Source organism: Pangasianodon hypophthalmus, chromosome 5 (genome assembly GCF_027358585.1).
Source record: "Pangasianodon hypophthalmus isolate fPanHyp1 chromosome 5, fPanHyp1.pri, whole genome shotgun sequence".
NCBI classification, from domain to species: domain Eukaryota; kingdom Metazoa; phylum Chordata; class Actinopteri; order Siluriformes; family Pangasiidae; genus Pangasianodon; species Pangasianodon hypophthalmus.
In genome coordinates, this window is record NC_069714.1 from 16,910,109 (window position 1) to 16,937,614 (window position 27,506).

The window sequence follows — 27,506 nt, forward strand, 5'->3', positions numbered from 1 at the left end:
CAGATTCATAAATCATGACAAACTACAAAAATTATACAGAATGGATATATTAGAGTTTGGCAAAAAGCTCCAAGTTACATAATGGATATATGTAGCATTTGCTGGAACTGGTAGAAAAGCATTTAATTTTGACTAGTACAAATACAAATTTTACTAGTGAAAATATACAGTAGTTACAGCTAGTGAAAACTAGCAAAAATTACAGATATCTACAATTCCAATTCTGAATAGTCTGCATAATATTTTCACTAGTGAGAATCATATTGTTAATAGTCAAAATAAAAAAAGCCTTGTCATGTTAGAGGCATTTTAGGCTAAACCTGCCTGCCATACACTTTATCACTGATGCTCTGTAGCTACTTTACTGATCATCACTACAGAGACTCTTTTGAAGATCAGTGGCATCATAAATTCTCAAAAGTACCAGGATATTTTGGCGAAACTCCAGTAGTATCTTAGAGGCTATGTTTTTACCAGATGATCTTTCAGTAAAACAGTCACCAAAAAAAAAAAAAAAACACTTCAAAATAAAAAGTCCACTAATTTAAAGTCTGTGGGAAGCCTGTGGCCTGAGATGGACAGAGGGCTGAGGGGGGGAACGACTCACACTCCATCTTGAATTAATAAAATCTTAAACAGCAGGAAAAATATTGCAAGGAAGAATTCCAGGAATGATCCCAGACTAAAAAAAAAATAAAACCAACAAGGTCTCACACTTGTAACTTTGCAAAATGTTTGCGAAACTCAGTTTATATGACAAGTTATGGAGGTTAATATTAATAGCGGAATTACTTTCTTACTTTTTCTAATAACTTAATTTGAAATATGATTGAGTAATTATTTATTTATACATGATATTAAGTTCAAAAAAGCATTACATCATATATACTAGGTTCCAGCAGGCCTTAAACAAACAGGTGTGTGAGTAATTTAAAATGTAAAGAGTTAAAGACAGTTCATTCCATCATTTCATGCATTATTTATGTTTTGTATGACTGAATGTATACACCAGTGATTTTGCAGTCTGCTGTAAGTATGTAATAAATGTAGACTACTCTTGCCACATGTCTCAGTTCAATGTCTTAAACATTCAGATTTTATCCCAAATCTCCACCTCTAGATTTTACTGATCTAGAGTTGAAAAGCCTCTTAGGTCTCTGCAAATAATGTTTTTTTTTTTTTTTTTGATTTCTGATTAATTGTTTTGATATATCTGAAAGCAGGCTTGGATTTTCAACATATTAGCACAACTGGTCCTAAAAGATTTATATAGCTAACACACACATAGCAGGTAGAAATTGTCTGTACCGAGACGTCCTACAAAAAGCGCATGCGCAATCCGCTTTTGCACGCGCATAAATTCATGCTTCTTGTTATAGTTTAATGGTGCGGCGTTTTACATCATAAGAAAAAAATATGAATATGCTATACACAGTTCTTTGCTGGTGAAATCTCTGATAAGAGAATTTACACAATGAAAATATGCTACCTATAGGTTTCTATGAGAGGCATTTTCCGAAAAGCTCACAGTAATAAAATAAACAAAACAGCACTATCGGCGCAAATGTTTCATTTTTAACACTGCTGAAAGAAACTGTACATGAATCACCACCGTGTAAGCGTTTTTTTTCCCCGGGTTCATTAAATTAGCTCGGTTCATTTTCTCACTACTGTCTCACAGCTCGAGCGATGCCGCTTCCTTCATTTCCTTCGTGAACTTTGAACCTTAACTGAATTAGCCAATCAGATTGCAGCTTGTTGGGTCGTGGAGGAGAAGTGCGGCTGCTAAATGCTAAGTCAACATGGTGAGTTACAGGTTGCTGAAATTTTAAAAGAACGTGTAATAGTTGAGGTTTTAACGATAAAACAGTATGAGAATGTATTAGAGAAGCTGATTTAATACCCGTGTGGGTATAAGAATGGATATATATTGACTAGAGAGTGTGTGTTTGTTTGGAAGAGTTAGCGCTGGAGCTAGGCGCCGCGGCGTGCTGAATGAATGAGTGCTGTTAGCGCGCTCGCGCTCGTCTGTTTGTGAATGTAAACAGCTCATAAACATGTTCACATCTTTATAATCTATATCTCAGTTATTATCATTACACCGCTATACTGCAGACATCCAGTGAAAAAGAGGCTAGTTAGCCCACAGTGTTAGCTACACGAACCGGAGTCTGACTTTACTACAAAGCTGTGTAAGAGAAAGCACTAAAAAAAAAAAAATTAGGCTATAAAATATATAAATCACAAGCGCATATCTGCGCTAAACATAACTAATCTACACATTCAGTTTGCAGAATTAATATGGAGTTTATTTTCACAGCTAGCTGCATAATGAGCTGCAGTTTCGGCTAACGCTAGCTAGCGAGCTAACTGGAGTGAAGTTTAGCTTGTTAACAGAAAAGAAAAGCTTCACTTCATTACTAACAAACTCCACTAACGGATGTGTCTTCCTCTGCAATATCAGATCATCTCCTGGAAGGCAGCATACTACAGGGGAAGAGAGTCATTTAACAAAAAAAAAATTATATATATATATATGCCACTAGATAGCTGATAGCCTTAGGAGTTTTTATGTATTGAAACAAATACAAATTTTCTTTAAATTAAATTTGCATTTATTTATGCAAAAGAGCCTTCATTTAATTAAACTTGCACACTTTCAGACTCTTCCGATGTTAGAATGAAAGGATTTATTTCATTTTGAAGCAACTCTCAAGAGAAACCTTTACAGAAAAGTTTTTGGAAAAATCGTCTCTTTATTGTTTAATCTAGAAAATAGACTGTTGCACTGTTATAAAATAATATTTTATACCATCTCTAGCACAAATCCAACTTTTTGGGCAATTCGTCTGTGATATCATTCTAAATAGGGATTTAAAAAAATCCCGAATGCAGATTAGCTAGAAAGAGATTTTGGTTTTGAATATAGGAAAAAAACGAGTTTAAGAGAAATGATTTTAAAATTGCAAAGTGATTTAATGCGTTTCTGCTCCAGTAAAGTGTGCTTTATAAGGTTTATAAAGGAAATTTACATGTACATCATAATGGCATGAGTTGACACACATATATCTATCAGGAAAGAAGTTTTCAGGATGTGATTGTGAGTGGGAACTTAAAGCCTTTATCAGTTTCAGATAATGCTGGCTGTGAGAGAAACATTTTTCTTTCTGAGTTTTGATATTTTTATTACTACAGTTTAAGAGAAATCATGTTACAGATGCAGTTTATCCAGAAATCTGCAAAATGATTGACATGAGCAGAACTGTCCTTTCTACCGGTTGTCTTTCCTTAAGCAGTAATAATAGCACACTTACCAGTGTAGAGCACCTTTCACACAGGTGAATTGTAGTTATTAATAGTTTGAACTCTTGTTCATGAAAGTCCTCTACTGATGGGAATAATGCTCCAAGTCAAGCACCACCTTTTCCTGGAGTCCCTCCATCAGCAATACCCCCTCCTTTTGTAAGTTGCCATTGATTTTAGCCTTTTTTAGCTGCTATTGCCTTGTTTGTGTGTGTGTGTGTGTGTGTGTTTATATATATATATATATGTGTGTTCTTATGTGTATTTCTTTCTCCATAGATGGGACCACCTGGAATACCGCCTCACTTCCCGCCTATGGGAATGCCACCGATGGGTCAGAGGCCCCCCAGCATGGCGCCCATGCCTGGAGGGATGATTCCACCACCCATGATGCCCCCGATGGGCGCTCCTCCAATGGGACAGGTGAAGAAAATAATTTAATCATGTCATTACTAATCAGTTAAAAAATTGCTCTCAGTACAGTCCTCATACCTCATACCAATGTTTAAATTTCCATTAATTTCTACTCTGTGCAGATCATGCTGTATGATTGATTATTCATGAGCACTGGCATCAGTGTTCTTTCCATGCTTTTAATGATACATGTGATTTAATAATGGCTGTGCTGCTTTCACATTATTGTATTTGAGTGCCACTGCATTCTAAGTACCTGACTGAAGGCTATGTCTTCACCTGCATGTGATGTAATTTTCAGTTAGAAGGTGTTGTGTTAAATGTTGTTTGTAAGTGTTCATCTCCCAGCACCTCCTGTGCTTTAGATCGAAAGCTCGTTTGGTTCATCACGAGGAACAAGCTGTAGCTTCACATTTAAATAAAAAACGGGGGCTTAAAAACTGACACGCACACTTATGCTTGCTCTCTTGCGTCTCACACTGTGTATTAATACCACACAGCACCCTGTGCCACACTGGAGAGAAATTAACAGCTTAGATGAATTTTTCATGAATCTCTTTTATTAGATGCCAGGCATGATGCCACCGATGATGCCGCCAATGATGCCACCACGCATGCCAGCAGCGACGATGCAGCCGACAGGACCGGTAAAGTAGCCCCGTAGTGCTTTCCCCACCCGTCTCTCAGGTTAAAAATAGATCCTCACAGACACCGGTTAACATAGCTGTGCTTTATTTAACGTAAGGTGTGATATCTTTCACTTTTATAAATAACCTTTTTTGAGATTGGTTTAATTATTTATAACTAAGTACTTGGTTGTGGTATTGCTTGCATATTACTAAATGGTATTGCATTAAAAGCAGTCATCCAATTTCACAGACAAAATCCTAATTGTGAAACAAATGATGTATTATGTACAGTACCTGTGTTTACTCTGGTGCTGAATTACCATTTTTCAATCACTTGCAGTGGTTCCAGCCCGAGTTACACCAGTTTAAATTTCAGTCTCAGGCAGAGATGGTTTCTGTTCTCTTTTCGGGGCTTGGAACTGTGAAAGTGTAGACACAGGACCACTTTTAGACAGAATGTCCTGAACAGTTGCTAAGGTTTCTCACGTCCTTCATGTACTTATGGTTCAGAACATTATTTTAACCAATTACATACACTATTTTCAATTTAAGATACTGTGTGGATTGATTTTGCTTTTGATCATGCTGACATGTTTTTCTGCAGTGTTTCAGATGCAGATGACTTTTATTATTATGTATAGTTTATAAAAATGATTCTTGATATGTTTCTTTCTTATAGCCTGGTGTTAGTCCTGTGGATACAGCTGGTAAGTCAGCCTAGAAAATAAAAGCTAAATATTTTCTCATTATAATTAAATTATTCACTGTAATTATTCTTTCTCAATTTGCCCTTTTAGCTACTGCTGCACCTGGAACTACTGTAAGCACAACTAAAACACACCGACATCAGTTACAGATATAAATGCAAAAACATTTGGTAGTGCGGAATTATCTTGCTGGTTGGCAGGGTAACATTTCGTCCTTTACAGTTGTCTTCGGGTTTCTGTTTTTGCAGAGCACAACAGCAAATGACTCTTCCCCAGATGACCAGCCTAAAAAGGTCAGTACACAGAGTGCCTACAGACTCAGTATTATCCTAAATAAAAACTCACTGTTATTCATATCTAATCTTAAAAAAAGGTTAATTAAACAAAAAGATTCCTGGAACCCTTTAATTTCAAGTTGACAGCTGTTGTAGTCACTAGTGACACTAATACAATGTGTATGGGCTCCAGCAGAAATCAGTGTGGACAGAGCATAAGTCTGTGGATGGCAAAACCTATTACTACAACACGGAGACCAAGCAGTCCACCTGGGAGAAACCGGATGAACTCAAATCACCTGCAGAGGTAAAGACAGGCCAAATCCAAACCTTTTTCTCTAGTTCTCACTCTATCCTTCTGTTCATCTCTTACAGTAAGATTTATTGATCTATCTGCTCAAAAGATAGACTTTAAAGACAACTGGCCATCAGGTCTTCATATGCAGATACTATTGGCTTAGACACAGTACATACTGATGTTATTGTGTTGCAGCAAATGCTCTCTAAGTGCCCTTGGAAGGAGTACAAGTCTGACACTGGAAAGCCTTATTACTACAACTCTCAGACTAAAGAGTCGCGCTGGACAAAGCCTAAAGAACTCGAAGATCTAGAAGGTATGTCTTTCAAAACCATTCTTGGGATATGTAACATTAAATGATCTATATGGGCTTTAAAATGTTTGTACTGAGGACCTAATCTGTACACAGTAAAGTTGGAGCATATGGGCAGACTCCTCACATCTTTGTCTTTTGTACTGAACAGAATCAAATATGTGACAGATACAGATATGAGCCACAAAAACACACATAAATAAATAATGGTTTCTTTTAAGAAATGGTCAACTATGACCATGCAGTGACTGCATGTATGAGCTGTTATTTATTGTTTTTATTATTACTTCATCAGATGGATTTTACATTGTACCAAACAACCAATCCTGATTGAAAGTTTTGAGCATGGTTACAGTTGTATTTTGTTTGGGAACTGCTGCTCATTTCAGAGTCAATGACTGGAGCCACTAACACTAGGCCAAGCTTCAAAAACATGCAGTGATGTGCACAAGCACCAAACTGAGCAAAATACAAAACAGCAATATATGTGAAAAGTGTAAAGCTGTCATTATGACTATCACACAAGGTACCATCACCTCACCATTTTAAACAATACATGTGAAGAAAAACAAAGACACTACCCAGACTCAATTACTACATTTTATGTACATCCGATGCTTAAGAGAAGCATATAGCTGAAGTTATATTGATTGTGCCAGCAAGACGGTCTGTACAGAGTTGTTTAAGAGGAAGATCAAACATCACTTAGTCTATGATAAGTTGTGTTCTTGGATTCATGAAAGATGACGTAGTGTTCTGTGATCTAACATAAAAATGATCATGGTGAACCTAAATTAATACTTTTATACTTTAAAAATTAGAGTATGAAAAAAGTATTAAAAATTAAAGTATGAATTCTCTGAAGCTGTCTATTATAAATATAATTAGCAGGGCTTAGTGAATGGCAATGTGTACAGAGTGCCTTTAAGTCTTTCTGTCTGTCTTTTATCTTTCAGCAATGATAAAGGCCGAGGAAAATGGGTAGGACTATTAATATCATATGAATTGACACTTGCATTTCAATTAAAACATGTTTAAAATCTTTATTTCATAGTAAAGATTTATTGTGTGTGTGTGTGTGCATGTGTTAGGACGGTGGATGTCGTAGCTCCTGGCACTACTCCCACTCTCACAGCTCACACAGATACAGCACTCACTGTGCCTGCTGTTCCAGAGGCTGACACTACCATAGCAACAAGCGTTGCCGAAGAACAGCCATCTCAAATGCCTGTGCAGGGGGGCGAGGGAGGCACTGAAGCAACAGTGACATCACCCAAGGACACGCCCACAACAGAGACACAGGCCAGGTACACACACAAGTAGGCAGTACATTGTACACCCAGAGAATGGAGAGGTAGGTGTGGAGAACGTTTTAAAATGACGCACTGAGCCAACTAACCACATGAAACTCAGAATATGACCCAGCTGTAATCCATAGTTTGACTAATGGATTATTCCTGGCCAGCTTTTGCACTGTGGTACCGTAAACTGATAGCACTGATAGAAATCCTTCCTAGCATGACCCTGGCACGAACCTTTCTTTCTACTCATATGAACTACCTATAAAGTTGAAACCCTGTCATGTGTGAAAAGTTTCAAGCAACCTTCAACCAAGGTTCAATGAAAGTGTGCCTTTAGCATAGCAAAGTGGCTGATACAGATATGGTCGCTGGAACCTGGGAAGCTGTTTTAAGTGAGTAAAACCTGGACTTTCAGTGAGGTCAGGCATTACTGACGGCCAGGTTATACATATGGTCTTTGATCATGTGGAATTTATGGAAAAGGCACACAGAGTAATGTTTCATATATTTCTTCTTCTTTCTTATCATTTTCTTGTAATGGGTGCAGCTACAGTATAGCTAGTAGAGGCCAAAGTGAATGATTATTAAAACACCTGTTGACCAAGCACAGTATAAATCACCAGAATTGCAGTCAGTACTCTGCCTCGCACAGTCCCATTTCATATCCACAGAGTTCACCAGCCTAATAAAATGTTATAGAGAGACTAATACATAAAAGCAGTTTTTATTAGGCAGCAATAAATCCTTACATCATTACATACATGCTGAGATGTGAAAATGAATTGCTTAGGTAAATAATTAGCTATTCATATTTTAAAGATCTAGAAATTCTTTGTATTGGATTAAAGTTTTAACATTTATAATAGTGCTGTTATTTTATCTGTGGTGGTGTTTTTGGTGAATTAATTCTGTTTTATTATCATATATAGTTCTGATAAAGTATTGACTGATGCTACTGTTTTCGCAGTAATGACACATCTAAAGAAGAAAGGCCAGAGCTGGTGAAGAAAGTCTACAAGTGGAACACCAAAGAGGAAGCGAAGCAGGCTTTCAAAGAACTGCTCAAGGAGAAGGTAGAGCTCTCGCTATTTGTGTTTTTTTTTCCTTTTCTTTGATGCAAGAACATGCAACTCTATATCCCTGAAATGCCTGTTGGACCACTCTCTCAGACACACATGAACTCTTTCTCGCGCCATTCCTCCCTGCACTGCTACAGATATTGCACTCATTTGAGTGATGGGCGCCTGGATGTGCTTCTATATTTAGGGTGTTTTAATTTGATGCACAAAGCTGTGTTCATAGGCCCCTGTCTGCTTTTCCTAAGGGCTCTCTAATTACTCCGAATGTATGATTAGGGGCTTGAGACTCGGGGGCGACCACACAATAGGACGCTCCAGTGAGCAGCACTTATAATGGAGGTATATAAATGGAGGACTGAATTTGTCTAGCTTCCTCTTTGAACCTGTCACTTCCTGCTCGCCATCCTCTTTGTCTCTGTCCCCGGTGCTCTGTCTCCGTCCTGTCTCTCATCTCATGAGGCATGGGGAGGAAATCGAAAAGGTGACTTATGTAAGGCACTGGCATTTCTAAAAATTATGTTAGTGTCATACACGCCTACTGCGCAATTAAGAGAACATCACCCGACCTCCTTACAGCCACAGAGGAGCTTCTGGCATTTCCATTATTACACACACACACACACACACACACACACACGATTATAAGCAGATATTTTTATAAGATTATAAGCAGTCTGCCACATCTATAGGATTTGAAGTTGGAGTATTTCTTCAACTGTCATGTTTGGTTTTCTTCTATACACATAATGTTCAAACTTTCAAAAGAATTGAGGACTTTAACACCGGCAGTCCTTTTTCCAAACATATATTGGCCGTAGTAGCTGAAAGCAAGTCAGATTGAATTTGGCAGATCAGACATGAACTCGGTGGCATTAATAAGGAGGCTGATGCGGTCCTCAGTACTGTGTGGCTGTGCTGGATTTGTTAAGAACTAATCTGTGTGTTTGTCTGTGTCCAGGGTGTTGCATCGAATGCGTCCTGGGAGCAGGCCATGAAGATGATCATTAATGACCCTCGTTACAGGTACTACAGACATTGAAATTAATAACTAAATTTAACCCTAAAACTAATAGAGATTTCTTGCCTTGGTAACACTGCCTTCATTGCTATGTCGTCTTCCATTAAGTGCAGTTTGTGTGTGTGTTGGCAGTGCCCTACCCAAGCTGAGTGAGAAGAAGCAGGCTTTTAATGCCTATAAGGTTCAGACAGAGAAGGAGGAGAAGGAGGAGGCCAGGATCAAATACAAAGAATCCAAAGAGACATTCCAACGCTTCCTGGAGAACCACGATAAAATGACTTCCACCACCAGATACAAGTAAGAACTGTGTTCTCAGGGGCACTCTGTTTCTTACAATCATAAATGTTTTAAACAGGAAAGAGATGTGTAGAATTCAGATAGCCAGAAGCCCATTTCATGGAGGACATAATTACTGATTACAAAGAAACATGCACACTCCCTCCTGCCAGTCTGTTCAAGCAGATGAGTAGCTTTTCATTAAGCACTTTTCTTGTCTAACATTACACACCTTGTAGGTGTACTACTGGTTTTACCTTAAAACTTTTTTTTTTTTTTCTTTTTTTCATTTATCGAAATGTACAAGTTCAGCAGTATTATCACAGCGAGACTGGAACTCTGCATGTTTTGCATGACTACTTGGTGAGGAAAGCATTTGTGAATACAGTGCTATTACTAAGGCCTACATGCAACAGCAAATGTGAGGAAATCAGTTTGGATTTCCAAGCATGAGGAGTGGTTATATTCACCACTAATTGCATTTAACGATGGAATGCCGTGCATCTGTCAAACCTTTTTCAATTCTGTGACTATATCTTGCTTTGGAAGTGTTGTCATTTTATTCAGAAGCTTCCCTGTCAAAATGTGAACCGAAAATCAGATAATCAGTGGGAGAAGCGACTGAGACTACAAGTACATGAACTCATTAATGAGTTTAGCTCATGATACGCTGCTTCCTCCTTTTGGCAAAGAAAAGCACTGCAGCAGTGTTCCGTGGGTGATAACCATACGTGTGTGCCTGTGTGTTAGGAAAGCAGAGCAGATGTTTGGTGATCTGGAAGTGTGGAGCTGTGTTCCAGAGAGAGACAGACTGGAGATTTATGATGATGTTCTCTTCTACTTGGCTAAGAAAGAGAAGGTTTGTTATTTTTACTTGATTTCTTGATTGTGGCTGGGTGAGTACAGGGGAAATAAATTTTTTTTAACTTCTGATTTATGTTTTGGATTTTTTTTTTTTAATATATATATATATTTTTTATCTAATTCAATGAAAAAAGACACATTTAAAACCAAACTTTCTTTAGAATGAAAAAAAATCTACCCGAGTATTACATCATGCCATTTCATACCATTCCTGTGATGGCACTTTTAGTTGAGATGTAAAATCTGAACCCGTTCCATAGAACTGAAGTAACAAATTTCTCCTTCTCCTAAACTTTGTGTTCAGAGAGCGTTTTGTGACCTTGACAGTGTTTAACTGTATCATTAGATAATATTTTATAAAATATGATTTAGACATTTCGTACATAGCAGTGATACACTAATTCATAAATTAATTAAGCAACAATGAAGAATAGTCTTGGACACAGCATGTATACATACAAATTTTAAATATGTTCAAAGTTAAGAGTAGACAAATTATGATAATAAAAAGGCAACTAATGCCAATGTCTGAAAGAATGGATGTAAGTACAGATGTACATCTTGGTGGATATTGGTGACGATCACGTGCTGGCAGTGCTGCTCTTCAGTTCAGTCTCTCCATGCTGTAGGAACAAGCCAAGCAACTGAGGAAGAGGAACTGGGAGGCACTGAAGAACATCTTGGATAACATGGCTAATGTCACATACCGCACCACCTGGTCTGAGGCTCAGCAGTACCTTCTGGATAACCCCACATTTGCTGAGGACGAAGAGCTACAGAGTAAGAAAACACACACGCCACTATCTATGCAGCGGTTCATTCTGAATTGATGAACTCTATGCATCTGTAGCATTTATTCTGAAGGGCCAAAAGGGTTGAAATAGGCTCTGAAGAATCATATTTAGCCATATTAAAATAGATCTGAATTAAATAAACCAGCTGAAAATAGTGCTACAACAAATAAGCTGTTTGATGTAGATTTCATGTTTTAGTGCTACAGACAATGAACAGCAGCTCGTATAAAGGGAATTATTGGCGTCTTTTGTTTTCTCTGCTTAGTCCATGTATTAAATTGTGATACTTGTTATGTGCCAGTGCCTGAGTAACAGTAACACACACTTAAAAAATGTCTAACTGGTTTCCCAGAGGTGTCTGCATTGTGAAGGGTGGAGTCTTTGGAGAGATTAGGGCATAGTGGTGCTCACTTTAGAATGAATGGCAGCGCTAATGTTATTGCACCACATGATTTTCGGTTTGAAGCCTGTTGACATAAAAAAAATAAAGGCTGGAGACCCAATGTCTCCAAACGTCAAACTGAGCTAATGAAGTATAAACCCTTCTGGGAAGTGTGCAGCAGTGTAAAGCTGTTTGTGTCTGTGGCAGACATGGATAAGGAGGATGCGCTGATCTGCTTCGAGGAACACATCCGTGCTCTGGAGAAGGAAGAAGAAGAGGAGAAACAGAAATCTCTGCTGAGAGAGAGACGCAGACAGCGCAAAAACAGGGAGTCTTTCCAGGTGACTGACACACACCACATACTGGTCTCAAAGGTTTTCTTTGCAAATAATTTGGATATACTTTACAAACATGGGTGTAAATCACAAAAAGAATCCCTGATTACTGTGATTTATTTTTCTCACATAAAGCAGTATGACTGCGCTCACTGTCTGCTTTCTTTTTTCTGTGTATGTGGTGTAGAAATTTCTGGATGAGTTGCATGACCACGGCCAGCTGCACTCCATGTCAGCATGGATGGAGATGTATCCAACCATCAGTTCAGACATCCGCTTCGCTAGCATGCTGGGACAACCGGGTGAGACATGGACACACATGCATGATGCACACACTTTCACGCCCTGCTTTACTCTGACACTAAGCAGTTCAGAAAACACACACACACACTGAGGTACCAGTAATGGTTTCTGATGGATCCTGAATAATTTATATTTTGCCTGAAAAGGAACATGCCATTTTTTTCCTCCTTTTTGATTTCCAATAAATACACAAACAGAAGTCTGTGTCTGGGAATAAATCCAATAGTGAGAAATCAAATGGTGATGCATAAACCACAAATGAATTGGATCCTTGCTCATGTACCCATTTTTCTGTATTCGTAACTCTTTGCTGTCCAATTAACTAGAGGGATAATCAAGTTTATTAAAATATTGTAACCAGCTACGTAAAGGTCTTGACTTTTCCCCCAACATCCCATTTCTACTCCTGTGCCTTAAATCTCACTCATTCTGGTTCTAATGAGAATCATCATGACTTCACAACAGAACTAAGGCTCAGTATGCATTGACAAAAATCTGAATATATTATGTCCATTCCTCAGGCTCTACACCTCTGGACTTGTTCAAGTTCTATGTGGAAGATCTCAAGGCTCGTTATCATGATGAGAAGAGAATCATAAAAGACATCTTAAAGGTGGGGCTTTATTATAATTGTATTTACAGCATAGTTTTATTGCTGTTCAAGGGACTGTATATGATACCCTGTATGTTTACTGGCTAAAAACATCCTGTTTTATGGCTTAGTGTTACTTTTCAAATTGTCTAGTTTTAAATGAGCAGTGGGTAAAATTAGAGCTCTTGTGGTTACAAGGTGAAGTACCATATGATTGAAGATGTTTCTTTAATCCTTGGCCATACTTCACATCCATGCCTATTTACAGAAAGCACGACCTTTCCGGGTTGCATTGCTTTAATTTAAAGCTTTAATTTAAAGCTTTAATTTATCTGCCAGATCAAGTGTTAAAGCTGTATGAACTTAATTTTTTTACATAAACTGAATGCCTTAACCTTTGTGTCCAGAAGAAACATAGCTAACTTAGCATGCAACATCATCCCCTTCACCTGCACTTCCATGATTTAGTCTTGATTATGCTTTTATCAGAAGGGGAAGTAAGTTCTTCGGTCCATGGCAGAAACCATGGGGGTGCAGTGAGGGGGGGTTTATAACAAGACAGCTCATACATGGCTTTTGTAAACACATTGTGTCTGCAGGATAAGGGTTTCTTGGTGGAGATCAGCACCAGCTTTGAGGACTTTGGCTCAGTTATCAGCTCTGACAAGAGGGCCACCACTCTGGACGCAGGCAACATCAAACTAGCCTTCAACAGTGTAAGCAAGCCATTTGTCATGCGGGTTATGTTAAAGCTTCAAAGCAGGAGAATAAATTTCAGATTAATGATGTTCATTGGTCTGTACAATATAGCGACTAATGGTTAGCACAAATATTTGCAATACTGATGTCACCTGCATTATCCAAATGAGTGCTCAACAATCCACAATTATTATGAGAATTCTGACCATCAGAGGTCCAGATCATCAGAGGTGTGTTTTCATAAAATGGTGAAGTAGAAATTTACAATTTTGGTCAAATTAATGTAGGCCAAAATTTAAACATGACATGGGTTCAACTAGTTGTTTTTTAATATACTGCAAGGCAAATCAATTTAAACGTGGAGCAGTATAATTGCACAATGCTAATTTTGTCAAACTGTGCGTACTAAATCTTTTGTTTGATACACAGTTTGTCATTGGCTGAACATACTAGCAGCACAAGAGAGGTCAGCTGGCAGCTCATCAGCTGCTTGTGATTAAAGCAAGGCAGTTAATGTAGCTTCTGTTCTTCTGTCTGAAGCTTCTGGAGAAGGCAGAGGCACGAGAGCGGGAGAGAGAAAAGGAAGAGGCCAGAAAGATGAAGAGGAAAGAGGCAGCCTTCAAGAGCATGCTGAAGCAGGCCACGCCCTCACTGGAGCCTGATGCTACATGGGAAGGGGTATGGGCTGGAATAAGCTGGAGTAGCTTCCTGACATTTATGACAATATGCAAGCCACTTGGTTGGCTTGTTTTATGAAGATCTTTTGTACTTTTCTTTGATTGCTACTTATATAATGAGTTTTTCTCTGTTTAAGGTAAGAGAGAGATTCCTAAAGGAGCCTGCTTTCGAGGACATCACTCTGGAGTCAGAGAGAAAGAGGATATTCAAAGATTTTATGCATGTACTAGAGGTATTGTTCTGAAAATTCTCTTCAGCTTCACAAGCAAGTAATCAAAATGACTGACTTTCAATCGACTGACTGATCAATTCATCAGGGTTTAGAGAATGCACATTAAGCCATGTCGATTAGCCCCAGTACTATTGCTGTTTATTTATTTAATATTTAAGAGTCTTCTCCATTTTTCCAGCACGAGTGTCAGCACCATCACTCCAAAACAAAGAAACACTCGAAGAAATCCAAGAAGCACCACAGGAAACGATCTCGTTCTCGATCTGTAAGTGCACCACGAATTTTCTCTCAGAAGCAGAAACACACATTCAGCACCTACCAACCTGCCTTTTCTCGTTTTGCAGGGTTCTGAATCTGAGGATGATGAGTATCACTCGAAAAAGAAGAAACGCTCGACATCGAAATCTCCGTCAGAGCACACTTCCTCAGGGGAATCCGGTCAGTGTGTCCTTTAATAAACTGTCCTGCTTAGCATTAATCAGTAACATCACTCCATACCACACTGTCTTGAAAAATCTAACTCCACTGTTACTCTACTCTGTAGTGATAAGACACTTGTGTCAACTCATGCATTGATTTTCACAGAGAGAAGCTATAAAAAATCCAAAAAACACAAGAAGAAGGGAAAGAAGAGAAGACACAAGTCTGTAAGTTCTGCAGAGATCCAGTGCAGTAAAATCCATATACCTCAGTTTCTCTCTGATTCTCTTTCTAAGTAATATTTCATTATTTCTTGTTACTTCATGATATATCAATATTTCTTGTTCTCTCATTATTTTTACTGAACTCAAATTTTACAGAATTTAATGTCATTATTTTTGAGTTATTTTCAAATAGGTCATTATTTCAAGTTATCTCGTTATTTCAAGATGTCACTAATTCTAGTTATCTTCTGATTTGAAGATGTAATAATTTGAGTTATAAGTTATCTGTCGTCGTCGTCCCCCCCCCCCCCCCCCCCCCCCCCCCCCCCCCCCCAAGATATTATATGATTATTTTACGTTATCTTATTGTTTCATATTAGTTACTCATTAATTAACGTTAATATCTAATTATTTGTAATTTTCTGATCTCATTATTTCAACTTAACCGTTTGTACTCACCAACCTGTTCTCCCTCCAGGCTTCCCCAGAGTCTGATGGAGAAAAGGACAGAAAGGGGCGAGACAAAGACAAGGATAAAGAGAATGATAAGTCCAGAGGGAAAAACCGTAGTGAATCCAAACAGAAATCTCCCAAGAGGAAAGCACCTAAAGAAGAGGTGAGGCTTCACTTCAGCTACTTTCACAGGATCTCAATTGAATAGCTGTTTGGTCTTCAACTTTTCTCAGTCACAAAAATGTAGAATAGTGATGACTGACTGATTGCATGCTCTTTCTCTCTCAGGGAGGATGGGACACATCAGGCAGTGAACTGAGTGAAGGAGAGCTGGAGAAGAGGAGAAGAACTCTTCTGGAGCAGTTAGATGCACCTTAGATGTCCTGTGCCTGTGTCCATCCACTTCATGCTATAAAACCTGCATTCCTCATAATGTTTATATGATCACTCAAACAGTACACTGATGCTGTGCATGGGCAACACTTCTCTCCCTTCAGAGAACACGCTCACTGATTATCGGAAATCAGCTCCATCTTTCTCTGTAGTTGCTCAGGAGAACTCTGTCAGGGTGCAAAACTGAGTCAGTGTACAAAGTGGTCTTTTCTGGTGACTGCAGATTATTCCTGTTTTCCTTATACTGTTTTTTTTTTTGTTTTTGTTTTTTTTGCTCCTTATCCCCAAAGTCACAATTGTTTTTAGGTAGTTGTACATTTATTTTGTAATTGCTAATAGTTTGTCTTATTGTTTACAGGTGAAATAAAAACCTTGGGACTTTTCAAAAATCGATCAAAATGAACATCTGTTTTACCAGTCAGTAGTGATTGTTAAAAGAACTATTTTCAAAGGTATTTTAAACACGCAATACTCACACAATAAAAAGGTTTTATACCACAATGCTGTTGAATTCTCAAATCTGATAGCTCAGAAGGAGTTGATTAATTTTCTGTAACAGCAGCTCTTACAGGCTGTAATTTAAATCACAGGTTTATGTTAATACACTCCTTCTAATGTCGTTTCTATAGTAACAGCTAATTCACAGGGACTTCTATAACAGACACTCCCCCTAATTTATTTTAAAAAGTTATTTAACACAAAAACATCTAATCGCTGATGTGAAAGGAGACATTCATGTAAGGTTTTTGGAAGGTTTCTAAACGTTTGCAGCTTTAAGTTTTCAGGCCATGGGAAAGTCTTCAGTACAGAGAAGTTGTCAGGTTCTCTGTAACATGACGGGCTGCATTTTTTTTTGTCTTATTAACTTCAAAAGAGAAAATAGTCTAAGAGTCTAGTAAGGGAATGAATGAATGTAGCTGGTACAACCCAAGCAAATTGGTTTTACAGACCGTCCACAATATTAAACATAACTGTAAACGGATAAAAAGTATGCCATCCTTCAATAAGTAAGTCATAATTGTTGGCAAATTGCTGTGGTATAAGAGGAATAAAACCTCTCAGATTGTGCTATAATAGAAATATCAGGGTGGTAATGGACCTCTATTTTTTTTCTATAACCGCATGCTCTGGTGTGTTCTGTTCCATACATAGCAAGTCCTAAATCTATTACTTTCAACACTCTTCTGTTTGAACTGGTTTGTGTGATATTTTCTTAATGTCTTTCTACATTCATAACCACCAAAACTTCCACATCGTCAGGTTTTCTTTGTGCTGATGTCCCTTATAATTTTTAGAAACTGTTAAAAATACCAGATTTTTTTATAAACATTTCCCCACCAAGGTCCATGGTTCAATGTTCAGAGATTATGCCCTGAGCTGAGACTTGAAAATGACGCTTTCAGCCAAATTCCACAACATTTCTTACACTACTTATAACCATGTAACCTAACACTCACTAAAAGATATTCATTGCTTTGCTCTTTTCTTCCACCTTATATTTTCCTGGCTAACCGTTTATTACTCACCATTCTACCTGATTAAGGACCCTCCACCCTTCCTTTACTTTACCAAATATCTATTTGCTGAGATGTATAAAAACTCAACTTACTTTTCATATTTTAAACAATTTTTCCATCATTGACAGTGAAAAGGATATTTTATAAAACCTGTCTCCAGCAACCTAAGAACCACCATGTGCAAGAAGACACCAAACTTGGCACATTTCCACCCAGAACTTGTTCTTAATGTTTGTTGGCTTACTCAAAAACAATCCTTTTCTAAAATCTAGACATGGCTTAGGGTTAGGAAGTTCAGAGAAGAAACAGTATGTGGCTCTTTCAGTGTCCTGCAGAGTGCTGACCATTTCCCCTCATGGGCCTGGACTGGACTGATCAGCTGTTCTCAGTAAGTACACTCCTGACACAGAATGAGGTTGTGTATTATTCTTGTGGAGCAGGCACAACAATCCAGTTTAAATTTGTCTTGATTGCATGGTGTAGGTGGCATCAAATATCTATGAATACAAAAGTGACTTCTGCACTGCTTCTGTTCAGCTGTGAAGTAACAGCAGTGTTCACTAGAGGTGTAACGCAATGCCACTGTCTGTATCTGTTCACAGTATCTTGGTATTCATTTTTTTCTGGAATGGGCATGGCCTAAACCTGAAGGGGTGTTCGTTCGTTCTTTCTTTCTCTTTTCTCATTAAATTTAAATGTTACCTCTATGCCCCAGTTTAACTGTTTGCAACTAGAGATGTGCATTTTTTTAATCCCACTCACGCAGTTGTCATTTTTGCTTATTCCTGCTCATGTTATTTTCTTCTTTGAATTTAGTCATTTTTCTTCCAAAAATTTAAACAAACTAAGTAGGCTAATTTAAACCCTGACCTATTTGTAGCGGTATATATATCTGTTTAGAACGCATTATCTGTTAAATAAAAATAACATTCATAATCGGGTACATGCCTACTGCTCACTACACTTTTTGAACATTAGTATGATTTTGATAGAACTTGTACTGTGTTTCTATACTTACTGTCTGTAAAATGGATCAATCTGCATAGTACAACAGTGTGGCTACAAACAGCTGAATCTCTGCAGCATTTGTTTGGAAGGTGATGATTTCAGTAGGTGAAATAGTGAGTGAGCACTCATCTAATGTCAGTTTCTTCATAATGGATGTTCACTCTCTGAACCTCCTGGGCTAGCATTTATCCTCATCTCTGGGTCCCTTCTTGGGGCACTGGCTGAGGGAGTATCAGTGCTGATCAGCTCAATGATCTCATCCTCACTGTGTCATCTGCACTACCACCTGCCTAAACACAGTCAAGATCATTAATGTCATTAGCACAGTTAGCAATGTCTGAATGCTCAGGATCACGAACAGTCGCAGCAGTGCTCCTCCTACTTCCTCCACAGAGGAACCTCAGAACCATCCAGTTGCTCTAAAATCACTACTTATCCCAAAAAACACAGTATAAGGCCTACTGTAATGATCACATCATTTTAGTATGTATACTCATTGCAGTATGTATACTCTCGATATGATGGGACCAGTAGTGGCTCTGGGATTCAAATTATAGATTGTCCAAGAGAAAATAGATAAAAACACATACTCTTCTGAGTGAACTGGTGCATTTGAATTTACTGCTGTACGTTATGTAGAAAATCAGGAAACTTGCTGCTCTCTTTAGTATAAAGAAAAAACAGACTTCACCATTCATTCAGTGTTTTGTGTAGTGCTTGTAGCTAATAAAGAATTTTAAGCTTCCATCAGATACATGTCATACATATCACTGTCGTATTGGAGGTTTCGCATAACCATTATTTGTATAACCAGTCACAATTGTAAAGCCACTCTTTTTTTTTTTTTTTTTTTTTTTGTAAAAATAGCTAGATAGCTTATTTTGTATTCTCTTTAATTTAGGATAAAACTCATAAAATTTTACCCTCCTTTATTTGATGCTCAAAATGCTACAGCAAACTTAAATTGTTTCTCCTGTATCCAATATGATTTTATCCCTTTTGTTTTTGCCACAAAAGGGGTGGAGCCAGATAAACTGTCACAAGCCACACCCCTCCAAGTGTAAACTCTGTCAATCACTTGATTCCCCACCAACAACCCCCAGCCCAACTTTGTCAGTTATACTGAATGATTTTCGATCTTGCAAAGTCAAAGAAAAATAAAATTGTATTTAAATGAGCACATGGAACAGAACAGAACCCCGGCTCTTCAGCCTTTCCAACAGTCTCTCATCCATCTGTTCCAAATCAGTGAGCTGTAACGCAGCAAAGTTAAAGTTATGTAAATAGTTTATTCAATCATTGGCATTGAATTGTGTCTCTAAAAACAATGAGTTATTCAAATCAAATTCTGTTATAACAACACAATGCCAGAAGATACATTTTTGATTAGAGGACAAGAAGGCATGCCAGTTTGATCCATTGGTCTATAGATGGAATGCATAAAGGACATGAGACTGCAGCATACAGGCAGACGTGTCAGTATTACTTAGTGATGCGTTATGTGGTGTCAGATTGTGCCAGTTATTCTATTGCCTTTAATACTGCCAGGCAAGCGTAAAATCTGAGAACTCTGCTACATACTTTATCAAAGATACGACAAATTCATGTTTTTTGTTTAATTAAATACACAAAATGGAAAAAAAACAAAACTATAAGTTAAAATAACATTCAAATGGAGTAAAAGGATGATGAAATCAATATGTACAATATTAACCTTATGCTAATGAAGGTTAAGAAGGTTTTTTTTTTTTTTTGTTTTTTTTTTAAAATGCAACCATTTTGTAGCAAAAATATCTGTACAATTAAAAAGCGTTTCTAGGCTTTTTCTTACATAGAGCTGGAAGCCAAAAAAAAGAAGTGGCACTCAGTTGAGTGGTCTGCATAAGCCATACGGAGAAAGGCTGGCTTCAGTGGTTGAATAATCTACTTCAGATGTGTTAGCTGAGACACAGCACAAGTGCCTCTGCATCAGTACTTTTTAAAGAATGTTCACAAATGGTGAATCAGGTGTCCGAGGTGGTGGTCTTTTTTTTCTTTGGCTTATACTGTAATTGTACTAAAACAGTCCTGAATATTGGATCCAGTCCATCTGCTACAGATTTTGTATCTTCCCACTGAAGGTCAGCTACTCACTAAAAGCTGAGGGGCACTTGGGCACAACTTTATTAGTCCACGTTACTGTGATATAGCTTGGAGATAGTGGCATGACAAATATTTGAATGCTTTCATGTAATTGTGAGCTGATTGGATTTTGGTCTGTTAACACTGCTGAGTGACAATGCTTACATTATATACATTTCACATTAACTTGGAACCATCTACTTTACACAGCCTTTCACCGTTTCCATTAATACTTCTCCACAAACCCTCTATCATTTTTAATAAAACTGGTCTTCATAAAACCTGCCATGTTGTCATTCAAAAATGCTACGTAGCCTTTCCATTCCTTTTTGATTTGCAATAAGCTCAACATGCCTGTAATCTTTAAGAATACACCCAGCCCTTGTCCACATATAGGAAAAAGTGTTTTTGGACAACATTGTGCAGTAAAAGCAATATGGTAATTACTACCGGAATGTACGAGTTCACTATGGATTTCCATACTAGTGTATCTCCATCTGTATGGAAATAATGTTCATATCCAGTTTTACAAGTGACACTGTGGTAAATGAGCAAAAGTTCCTATTGCTTGAAATAATACAATACATAATAAATGTAAAAAGACAATATCACACAAATGTTAAATTCAGGCACTTGGTCAAAAGTAGCTTGAGCTTTTGGCCCTTAGGACAAACTTCCTCACTCTTTCAATTCTTCATCAGTCCTTTTCAAACAGAGAGAGGCTGACAATCTCTCAGCCACTCCAATCCCAACCAATCACATCCACTCTGCCTTCGTTACATCACCAGCTCTGCATTGTTGATTGGCCGTAAGCTCTGATCATCAAAACGTCTCCGGACACTCCTCCTCACCGCATCAGCGCGCCTGTAAGGCTGGTTTCTTAGATCTGATGGAGGAAAAGACCTGTCAATCATCATGCCAGAATATTCTTACAGAGGCTGGGTGTGCTGGCAATCTGACAAAGCAGCTTGAGCTTAACAGAAAATTACTTCAAATTTAAAAAAAAAAAAAATCAAGATAAATTTAGAACTGGGTGTGTCTTCTCACTAAAATACCTTTCTCATTAATAAAACCATTGTTGATCACACCCTTAGAAATTTATCCCTTTGGGGAAATGCTTGTAAAAGAGACTATTCAAGGTTACATTAATGTAGATTTATAACTTCACACATCAAATGAAAAGGCTAGCAGGGCTGTTCACTGGACCAACTATTTGCAGACTTTGCCAGTCCTAACAGTTAATCTTGATTAGCCCTGAAATGTTTTAAGAATGATGTACAGGGAGAGATGAGGGGCAAAGAGAACATTTTAATCAGAACAGAGAGGTTGAGGTTAGGTAAAAAGGGATAAATAGAAAGGGATGCTTGCCAGGTTTGAGTACCATCCATCACCACTGGGGTGCTACTGGACGAGTTCCTTACCCTCGAGTGCACATTTGGAAATTTAGTAATATTATTCTTCTTTAAGGCTGAGAGGAGAGGAGACAAAAACTGAGGTTAAAATAAAGTCGAGGTGACCGGACAGAGAGGTCGCCAAGCACACCAAGCCAAGCTGCCCAGGGGTAAGAGATCAGAGGGTAAAGTTGCAAGACAGTCTTTAGCTGTGTGAAGAAGCACTCTATGGCTATATGAAGAGCGCAAGCTGTCATGGAGCATGAATTAGCAGAATTAATTTAACTGTCAACACTCAAGCTGCTTTGCACATTGACCTCCAGCATCACGCCATTGAGCAAATACCAAAATATGCATGAAAAACCCTCTGATAAAGAAAAAGAAACTGGATTGCATAGTATGATTATTTGAGGTGCATATTGGTATTTAAGAAGAATAAAATGACCATGCATGCAGCCAAATAAAGACATTCAAATAAAAGCAAACCATCGAGCAGTTTAGAAAACTGAGTGAGGCAAAGTGCAAGAGTTTAAAAAAAAAGCAAACATTTTTAAAAAAAAATTATGTTTCATGCAACAGGTGATTAACATGACACCAAAGTAGCTAGCCAGAACAGGAAATTACACAAGCACTTCCTGCTAATCCAAGCTCAGCTAGAAGGTGAAGTACCCCTGGAAGGGAACAGGAAAGCCACTGAATGAAATGAGATGGAGCATGTCATGCAACAATGCAAAAACAACAACAATGATACACACACATTATGATGGACTGATGAAACACTCGAGCAAGTCATAAGGCCACAGAATAAGCCAAAATGCCTGGAGATGCATATAAACAATTTTTATTGCCTTTTAAACAGCACAGTGAATGAGATGGGTGATAAGTGACAGCAGAGGGTGCTCTAAGCACAGCGCTGTAACACACCCAGACTGAATCTAACCTTATTCTTAAGAGTGTAATCGGTGCAAATGATTTGGCTGAAAGTGCCATTTCAATTCTTACGAACGACGTCTAGTTCTCTGGCATTGTTGGCTCATCGTGACATTCGCCTTGCTCTGATTGGTGATAATGGTTATGCTACACTGATGAATATGGATTTGTGTTGAGACACTCCATGCAGAGGAAGTTGTGATGAGATCCCTCTCATCCCCCAAACCACCCCTCTTCATGCAGGGTTTTGGAGTGAAGAAAATGGTAGACATGGTGATTACGGACAAACCCAGAAGTCATAACGCACACATATGCTTGGACCACATCCAAAGGAGTGAGTGAGTGAACCCAAATGGAGGACAAATAACCTGTACTCCCACCCAGAACGTAAAACATGTGAGGTGTGAAAGGAGAACACAGTGGATTAAAAAGAGAAAGAGAAAGCATGCCATTTCTAGCAACCTTTAAGAGAGAGAGTGTAAACTTTAACAATGGAGTTCCTCATTGAAGAAGCGCGAGCCCCGTTTGGCCGTGCGCGCCGTAAAGGGGACAGTCTTCAGCACTGCGTTCGGACAAAACAGCCACACACACGCACACACAAGGACACATACACACAACATAAACAGTTAACCAGCCAGCACAGCAGCTAGGATGTTAGCACAGCTACTGCATCTTCAGCAGCACGGCACAATTAACAGTCTAATGGGTTAATAACATGTTCTACTGTCAGCTGATCCTAAAATAAAATGAGATGTAAGAGATGTAATAAAGCAGCATGAGAGCCTACTGCAGCCAACATTCCACATCTATTCATCACACACTCAAGCTTGTCAGGTCAAGCCCTGCTTTGCTATTGAGGAATGTTTCTCAGTGAAAGAGATCAATGAGGAGCTACCTAAAGTGACCTAGTACAGATCAGTTTTTTTTTTTAAACACATAACACAAATTTTATCTCTCTTTTATTGGATTAGTTATCAGGACGTTATTTAACATTATCAAGGTGGTTAAGTCAGAGCTTTAGCTCAGTTATTGACTGTTAGTGCTTTAAGACTGCCATGTTAAGTTCGGACACTATTATAAAGCAAAACTTCAGCATGCACACTTATCTAGAGCACTGCAGCCAATCCCAGCTCAGGCCAGAAAATAAGGAGTGTGTAGGTGTGAATGTGTATCTGCACACAGAGGAGTACTGATATTCATCCTGTGAATGTGTGTGTGTAAAGAAAGCTGTGGGTGTGTTACCAGTGATAATGTCCTCAATGGTCCCGTCTTTTCCCTCGTAAACATGCCGACTGTCCTTCACTTGCTTCTTCTTCAACTCAGCTATCAGCTCCTGCTGCTGTCGTTTATTCTTATGAGAAGGAGACTGAACATACACACACATGCAAAAACCAGTTTCTCAGTGTAAAAGTAATTCCTGAGCAGAACTCATAGATCAGAAGATGGAAACTCAATTACAACATATTACAGTACCTGATACATACACACACACATACACACACACATTTATTTCTCCTTAATAATAAAAGTTAATTTAACAAAGGAAAAGCCTTCATACATTATAAATTTTCAAGGTTCTTTTGGCACCAACATGCTTATCCATTCTTTGCAAGGGAGACAAAAATGCTAACTTTGTCTGCTCTAAGCTCAGTGTCACAATGTAACAGAAAACACTCAACTAGACACACACACACACACACACACACACACACAATTTTATATTATCAGTGTATCTTTTCCCTTGACCCTGGCTTAATACACGATTATTTTAGCAGTAGCTTGCTCTTCTTTTTCTGGCACAGAGTCAAGGCAGTTTTGCTTTTGACAAATAGTTGCCCAGTGATTTTAACTGTTTCCACTTGTCCCCATTTCTAAACATTAACTCTCTATGAGTGTACCAGTATTTCTTTGATTCATCTGCAAAACTACAGTTCCAGTTGTGAACTATATATATAAAAAAAAATCAAAACAGCAGTATAAAAACAGCAACTTAGGTCCAACATGTGAAAAGAGAAGCATGTGAAAAGGCATTCCATCTTCACAAAAAAACCCTATAGAACCATAAAAACTCAAAAACAAACAAACAAAAAAAAAAACAACCTAATATCAAACCGGGGTTTAAATTCTGACATATATGACTCTGATTCTTGGCCAGGAGAATATAAATATAGAGTATGTAAATACACACAGCACATTTTACCTTCTGATTTTCCTGCTCCATGGCCTCCTGCTCTAGCAGCTTTTCCATCAGCATCTGCTCCTGCCTTTTCCTCTGCTCATTTTCCTCCTCTGCTTGCTGAGATAAAGAAAACAGCATGCAGTAAATCATGTGCACGATTTCTGTTACATACTGTGTTAGCTTTCTGTGTTGGCTATTGAAGTCATTTAGAAGGTGTCGGACTGGCGGGTTTACCCTGTATGCCTTCACAAAGCGCACAAACACAGGGAAGAACACTGATGGAGGCATGGTTTTGGAACTCTCCCCAAAAAACTTTACTGCCTCATCAAAAGCATCCTGAAAGGGAAGAACAGTGTCACCGAAAAGAATACACAACACAACACAACACAACACTATCTGTAATGGCAATAAGTCTGACTGGCCTAATTACATAGAATAGGGAAAAAAAACAACTTATGGGTAGATGGATAGATGGATGGATGATAAGTACCTGTGCAATTTTGGCATCATCCTGTAATTTCTTGAGCTTGCTCTCATTGAGATGTATGAAGTCTTTGAGCAGCGTGTTGTGGCCATGCATGCTATACTCTCTCCTAGTTAGATCCATTCCTCTCTGGAGCTCCTTCACGTCCATCAGCACATTCTCTAAAGAGACTACGACACAGAGAGAGCAGACAAACTCATAAAAGGGAAAAATACAAATCTTCCACATTATGCACTCACAAAATAGAAAGACAACATTAGATATGCCACATTAAATTTATACAATTTTTTCTATATACTGTACCTGCTGCTGCTTTTTCCACATAATGGAGCTCGTTATAGAACAGTGCCACCTGCTGGTACTTCTCCTTCACTACATTTGCAATGTAGTGCAACAGTGTTATCTTCCTGTCTGTTGATTTGGTATCTATTAACTTGTAACACAAAACCAGGTTAGTGTATTGAATCCTGAGACAGGAAGGACTTCAGCAGTGTAACAGAAAGTAAGTGAGTCTTACCAAGTCTAAACTCTGAAGTTTAAAGCCATACACTGCCCCTCTTTTACTGCTGTTCATGTAGTTCCCAAGAGCCAATATAATCTGCAAGTGCAGAAAAAAACAGGAGGTTTTCAGTAAGAGTGTACAACCAAAGAAATGAAAGACATCTCTGGGAATATAACACACTAACCTCCAGGATTTTCTTAAGTTTCTGTGAAGACTTGATGGACACAGATGCTGCGATGATGGCGTGCAGTTGCTGTTGAGTCAAAAAAAAAAAAAATAGAGAAAACATCAAATAGACTCTTCTATCAAAAAAGGTTTTATAAGCATGCACAGACAAAAGACACTGAAGTGAAAAGGCATGAGAAACCCTTTCTTACAGAGTTATAGATTAATTGGGAAATGATCTGTAAGCTACAGTAAAAAATAAAAAAATAAAAACATGGAAAATACTGACTGAGTAAATATAGAATGAGTCAATACAGTAAATACAGACGTAAAGATATAACAGTAGGTATTTACATCAAAGTAACAGGTGACAAATGTTTAATACTTACCGGAGTGAGCATCTGCACGCTCTCACTAAAGTTCCCCACAAATGCCATAATAGTCATCTTCTGCATGAGGCGTTCGATTTTGCTGAACTGCATCATGAAGCGGTCTTCATCCGTAAGGTTTTCCAGTGGCTTTTTCTCTTTCTCATACTGCCGTAACATTTTTACCTCGGGCTCTGTGGGAATGAAGCGCAGCAGACACTCCACAAAGTCCACCGGCAACATCCGCAAGTCAAACCTGAGAGAGCAAAGGAGAGAACGATGAAGACACTTTAATGCATGCTTTACCAGGTTCCACCTTTAAATCGAAGTGTGGCTGCAGCTATAACGGTTTTCCACAGATAGGGAGAATAACGCTCTTATGAAAATGAATGAGTGTACTGAACACAAACTCTCCTGTGCAGTGAGAGTAACAGTAAACAGAACATAGGAAAAAGTATGACGGTTTTCAAAAACGTTATCTTCAGCTTAATATAACTTACATCTGAATTGCTTTGCAGATTTCCTCCGGAGTCTTGCCCACTTTTCGGAGTGTGATGGCCAGATTTTTGGCCCTGTTGGAATCCAGTAGTGAAACTTTATTAGGAACCTTCTGGATGGTCTTCTGCTTGCTAGAAGTGACATCAATAGCAGGGCCCTGAGCTCTTGTCTTAAATATCTCCTCAAACTCATCTACATTCAGATCCTAAAGGAAACAAGAGAAATAGGGCATTAAAGTTTCTTCAGATCTTCATATCATAAGTGTGCACAGTTTCGTGTTAATTCTTTTCTAATTCTGATTTGTGAATACAGTACCAAGTGTTAAACATCAGGTGCAAAGAAAACACAAAATAATATTCTT

At 38.3% G+C, this 27,506-nt stretch overlaps 2 protein-coding genes across 7 annotated transcripts in view; one reads left to right on the plus strand and one right to left on the minus strand.

Moving 5' to 3' along the window:
- Positions 1–1,662: 1,662 nt before the first annotated feature.
- On the plus strand, positions 1,663–16,483 carry prpf40a (PRP40 pre-mRNA processing factor 40 homolog A). 3 transcript variants are annotated; one of them, XM_026912971.3, is made up of 27 exons: positions 1,671–1,805; positions 3,382–3,462; positions 3,583–3,726; positions 4,284–4,364; positions 5,026–5,053; positions 5,144–5,166; positions 5,302–5,346; positions 5,522–5,635; positions 5,822–5,942; positions 6,896–6,920; positions 7,031–7,246; positions 8,208–8,313; positions 9,278–9,342; positions 9,470–9,634; positions 10,364–10,472; positions 11,107–11,257; positions 11,861–11,994; positions 12,176–12,290; positions 12,813–12,904; positions 13,483–13,599; positions 14,123–14,260; positions 14,397–14,492; positions 14,671–14,757; positions 14,837–14,930; positions 15,078–15,139; positions 15,615–15,752; positions 15,878–16,483. In XM_026912971.3, exons 1-27 carry the CDS (start codon positions 1,803–1,805, stop codon positions 15,965–15,967), a joined length of 2,640 nt encoding a protein of 879 aa, XP_026768772.3. In that variant the 5' UTR covers positions 1,671–1,802; the 3' UTR covers positions 15,968–16,483. The 3 variants fall into 3 exon arrangements, with proteins under 3 accessions (XP_026768774.3, XP_026768772.3, XP_026768773.3); XM_026912972.3 differs by having other exon boundaries at positions 5,525–5,635; XM_026912973.3 differs by lacking the exon at positions 3,382–3,462 and having other exon boundaries at positions 1,663–1,805.
- Positions 16,484–19,776: 3,293 nt separating this feature from the next.
- Positions 19,777–27,506, minus strand: part of fmnl2a (formin-like 2a) — a 51,869-nt gene continuing 44,139 nt past the window's right edge. Inside the window, exons 17-27 of one of the 4 annotated variants that reach the window (XM_026910888.3) lie at positions 27,148–27,350; positions 26,669–26,903; positions 26,299–26,367; positions 26,130–26,210; positions 25,916–26,045; positions 25,619–25,782; positions 25,363–25,464; positions 25,150–25,245; positions 24,192–24,315; positions 21,997–22,096; positions 19,777–21,514 (exon numbers count right to left, since the gene is read on the minus strand). In XM_026910888.3, the coding sequence (XP_026766689.1) occupies position 21,514; positions 21,997–22,096; positions 24,192–24,315; positions 25,150–25,245; positions 25,363–25,464; positions 25,619–25,782; positions 25,916–26,045; positions 26,130–26,210; positions 26,299–26,367; positions 26,669–26,903; positions 27,148–27,350 (1,305 nt within the window). In that variant the 3' untranslated portion in view covers positions 19,777–21,513. Of the gene's footprint in view, positions 21,515–21,996; positions 22,097–23,411; positions 23,512–24,191; positions 24,316–25,149; positions 25,246–25,362; positions 25,465–25,618; positions 25,783–25,915; positions 26,046–26,129; positions 26,211–26,298; positions 26,368–26,668; positions 26,904–27,147; positions 27,351–27,506 lie in introns of those variants that run through there. The other 3 variants (XM_026910895.3, XM_053234563.1, XM_026910878.3) reach the window with 3 other exon arrangements.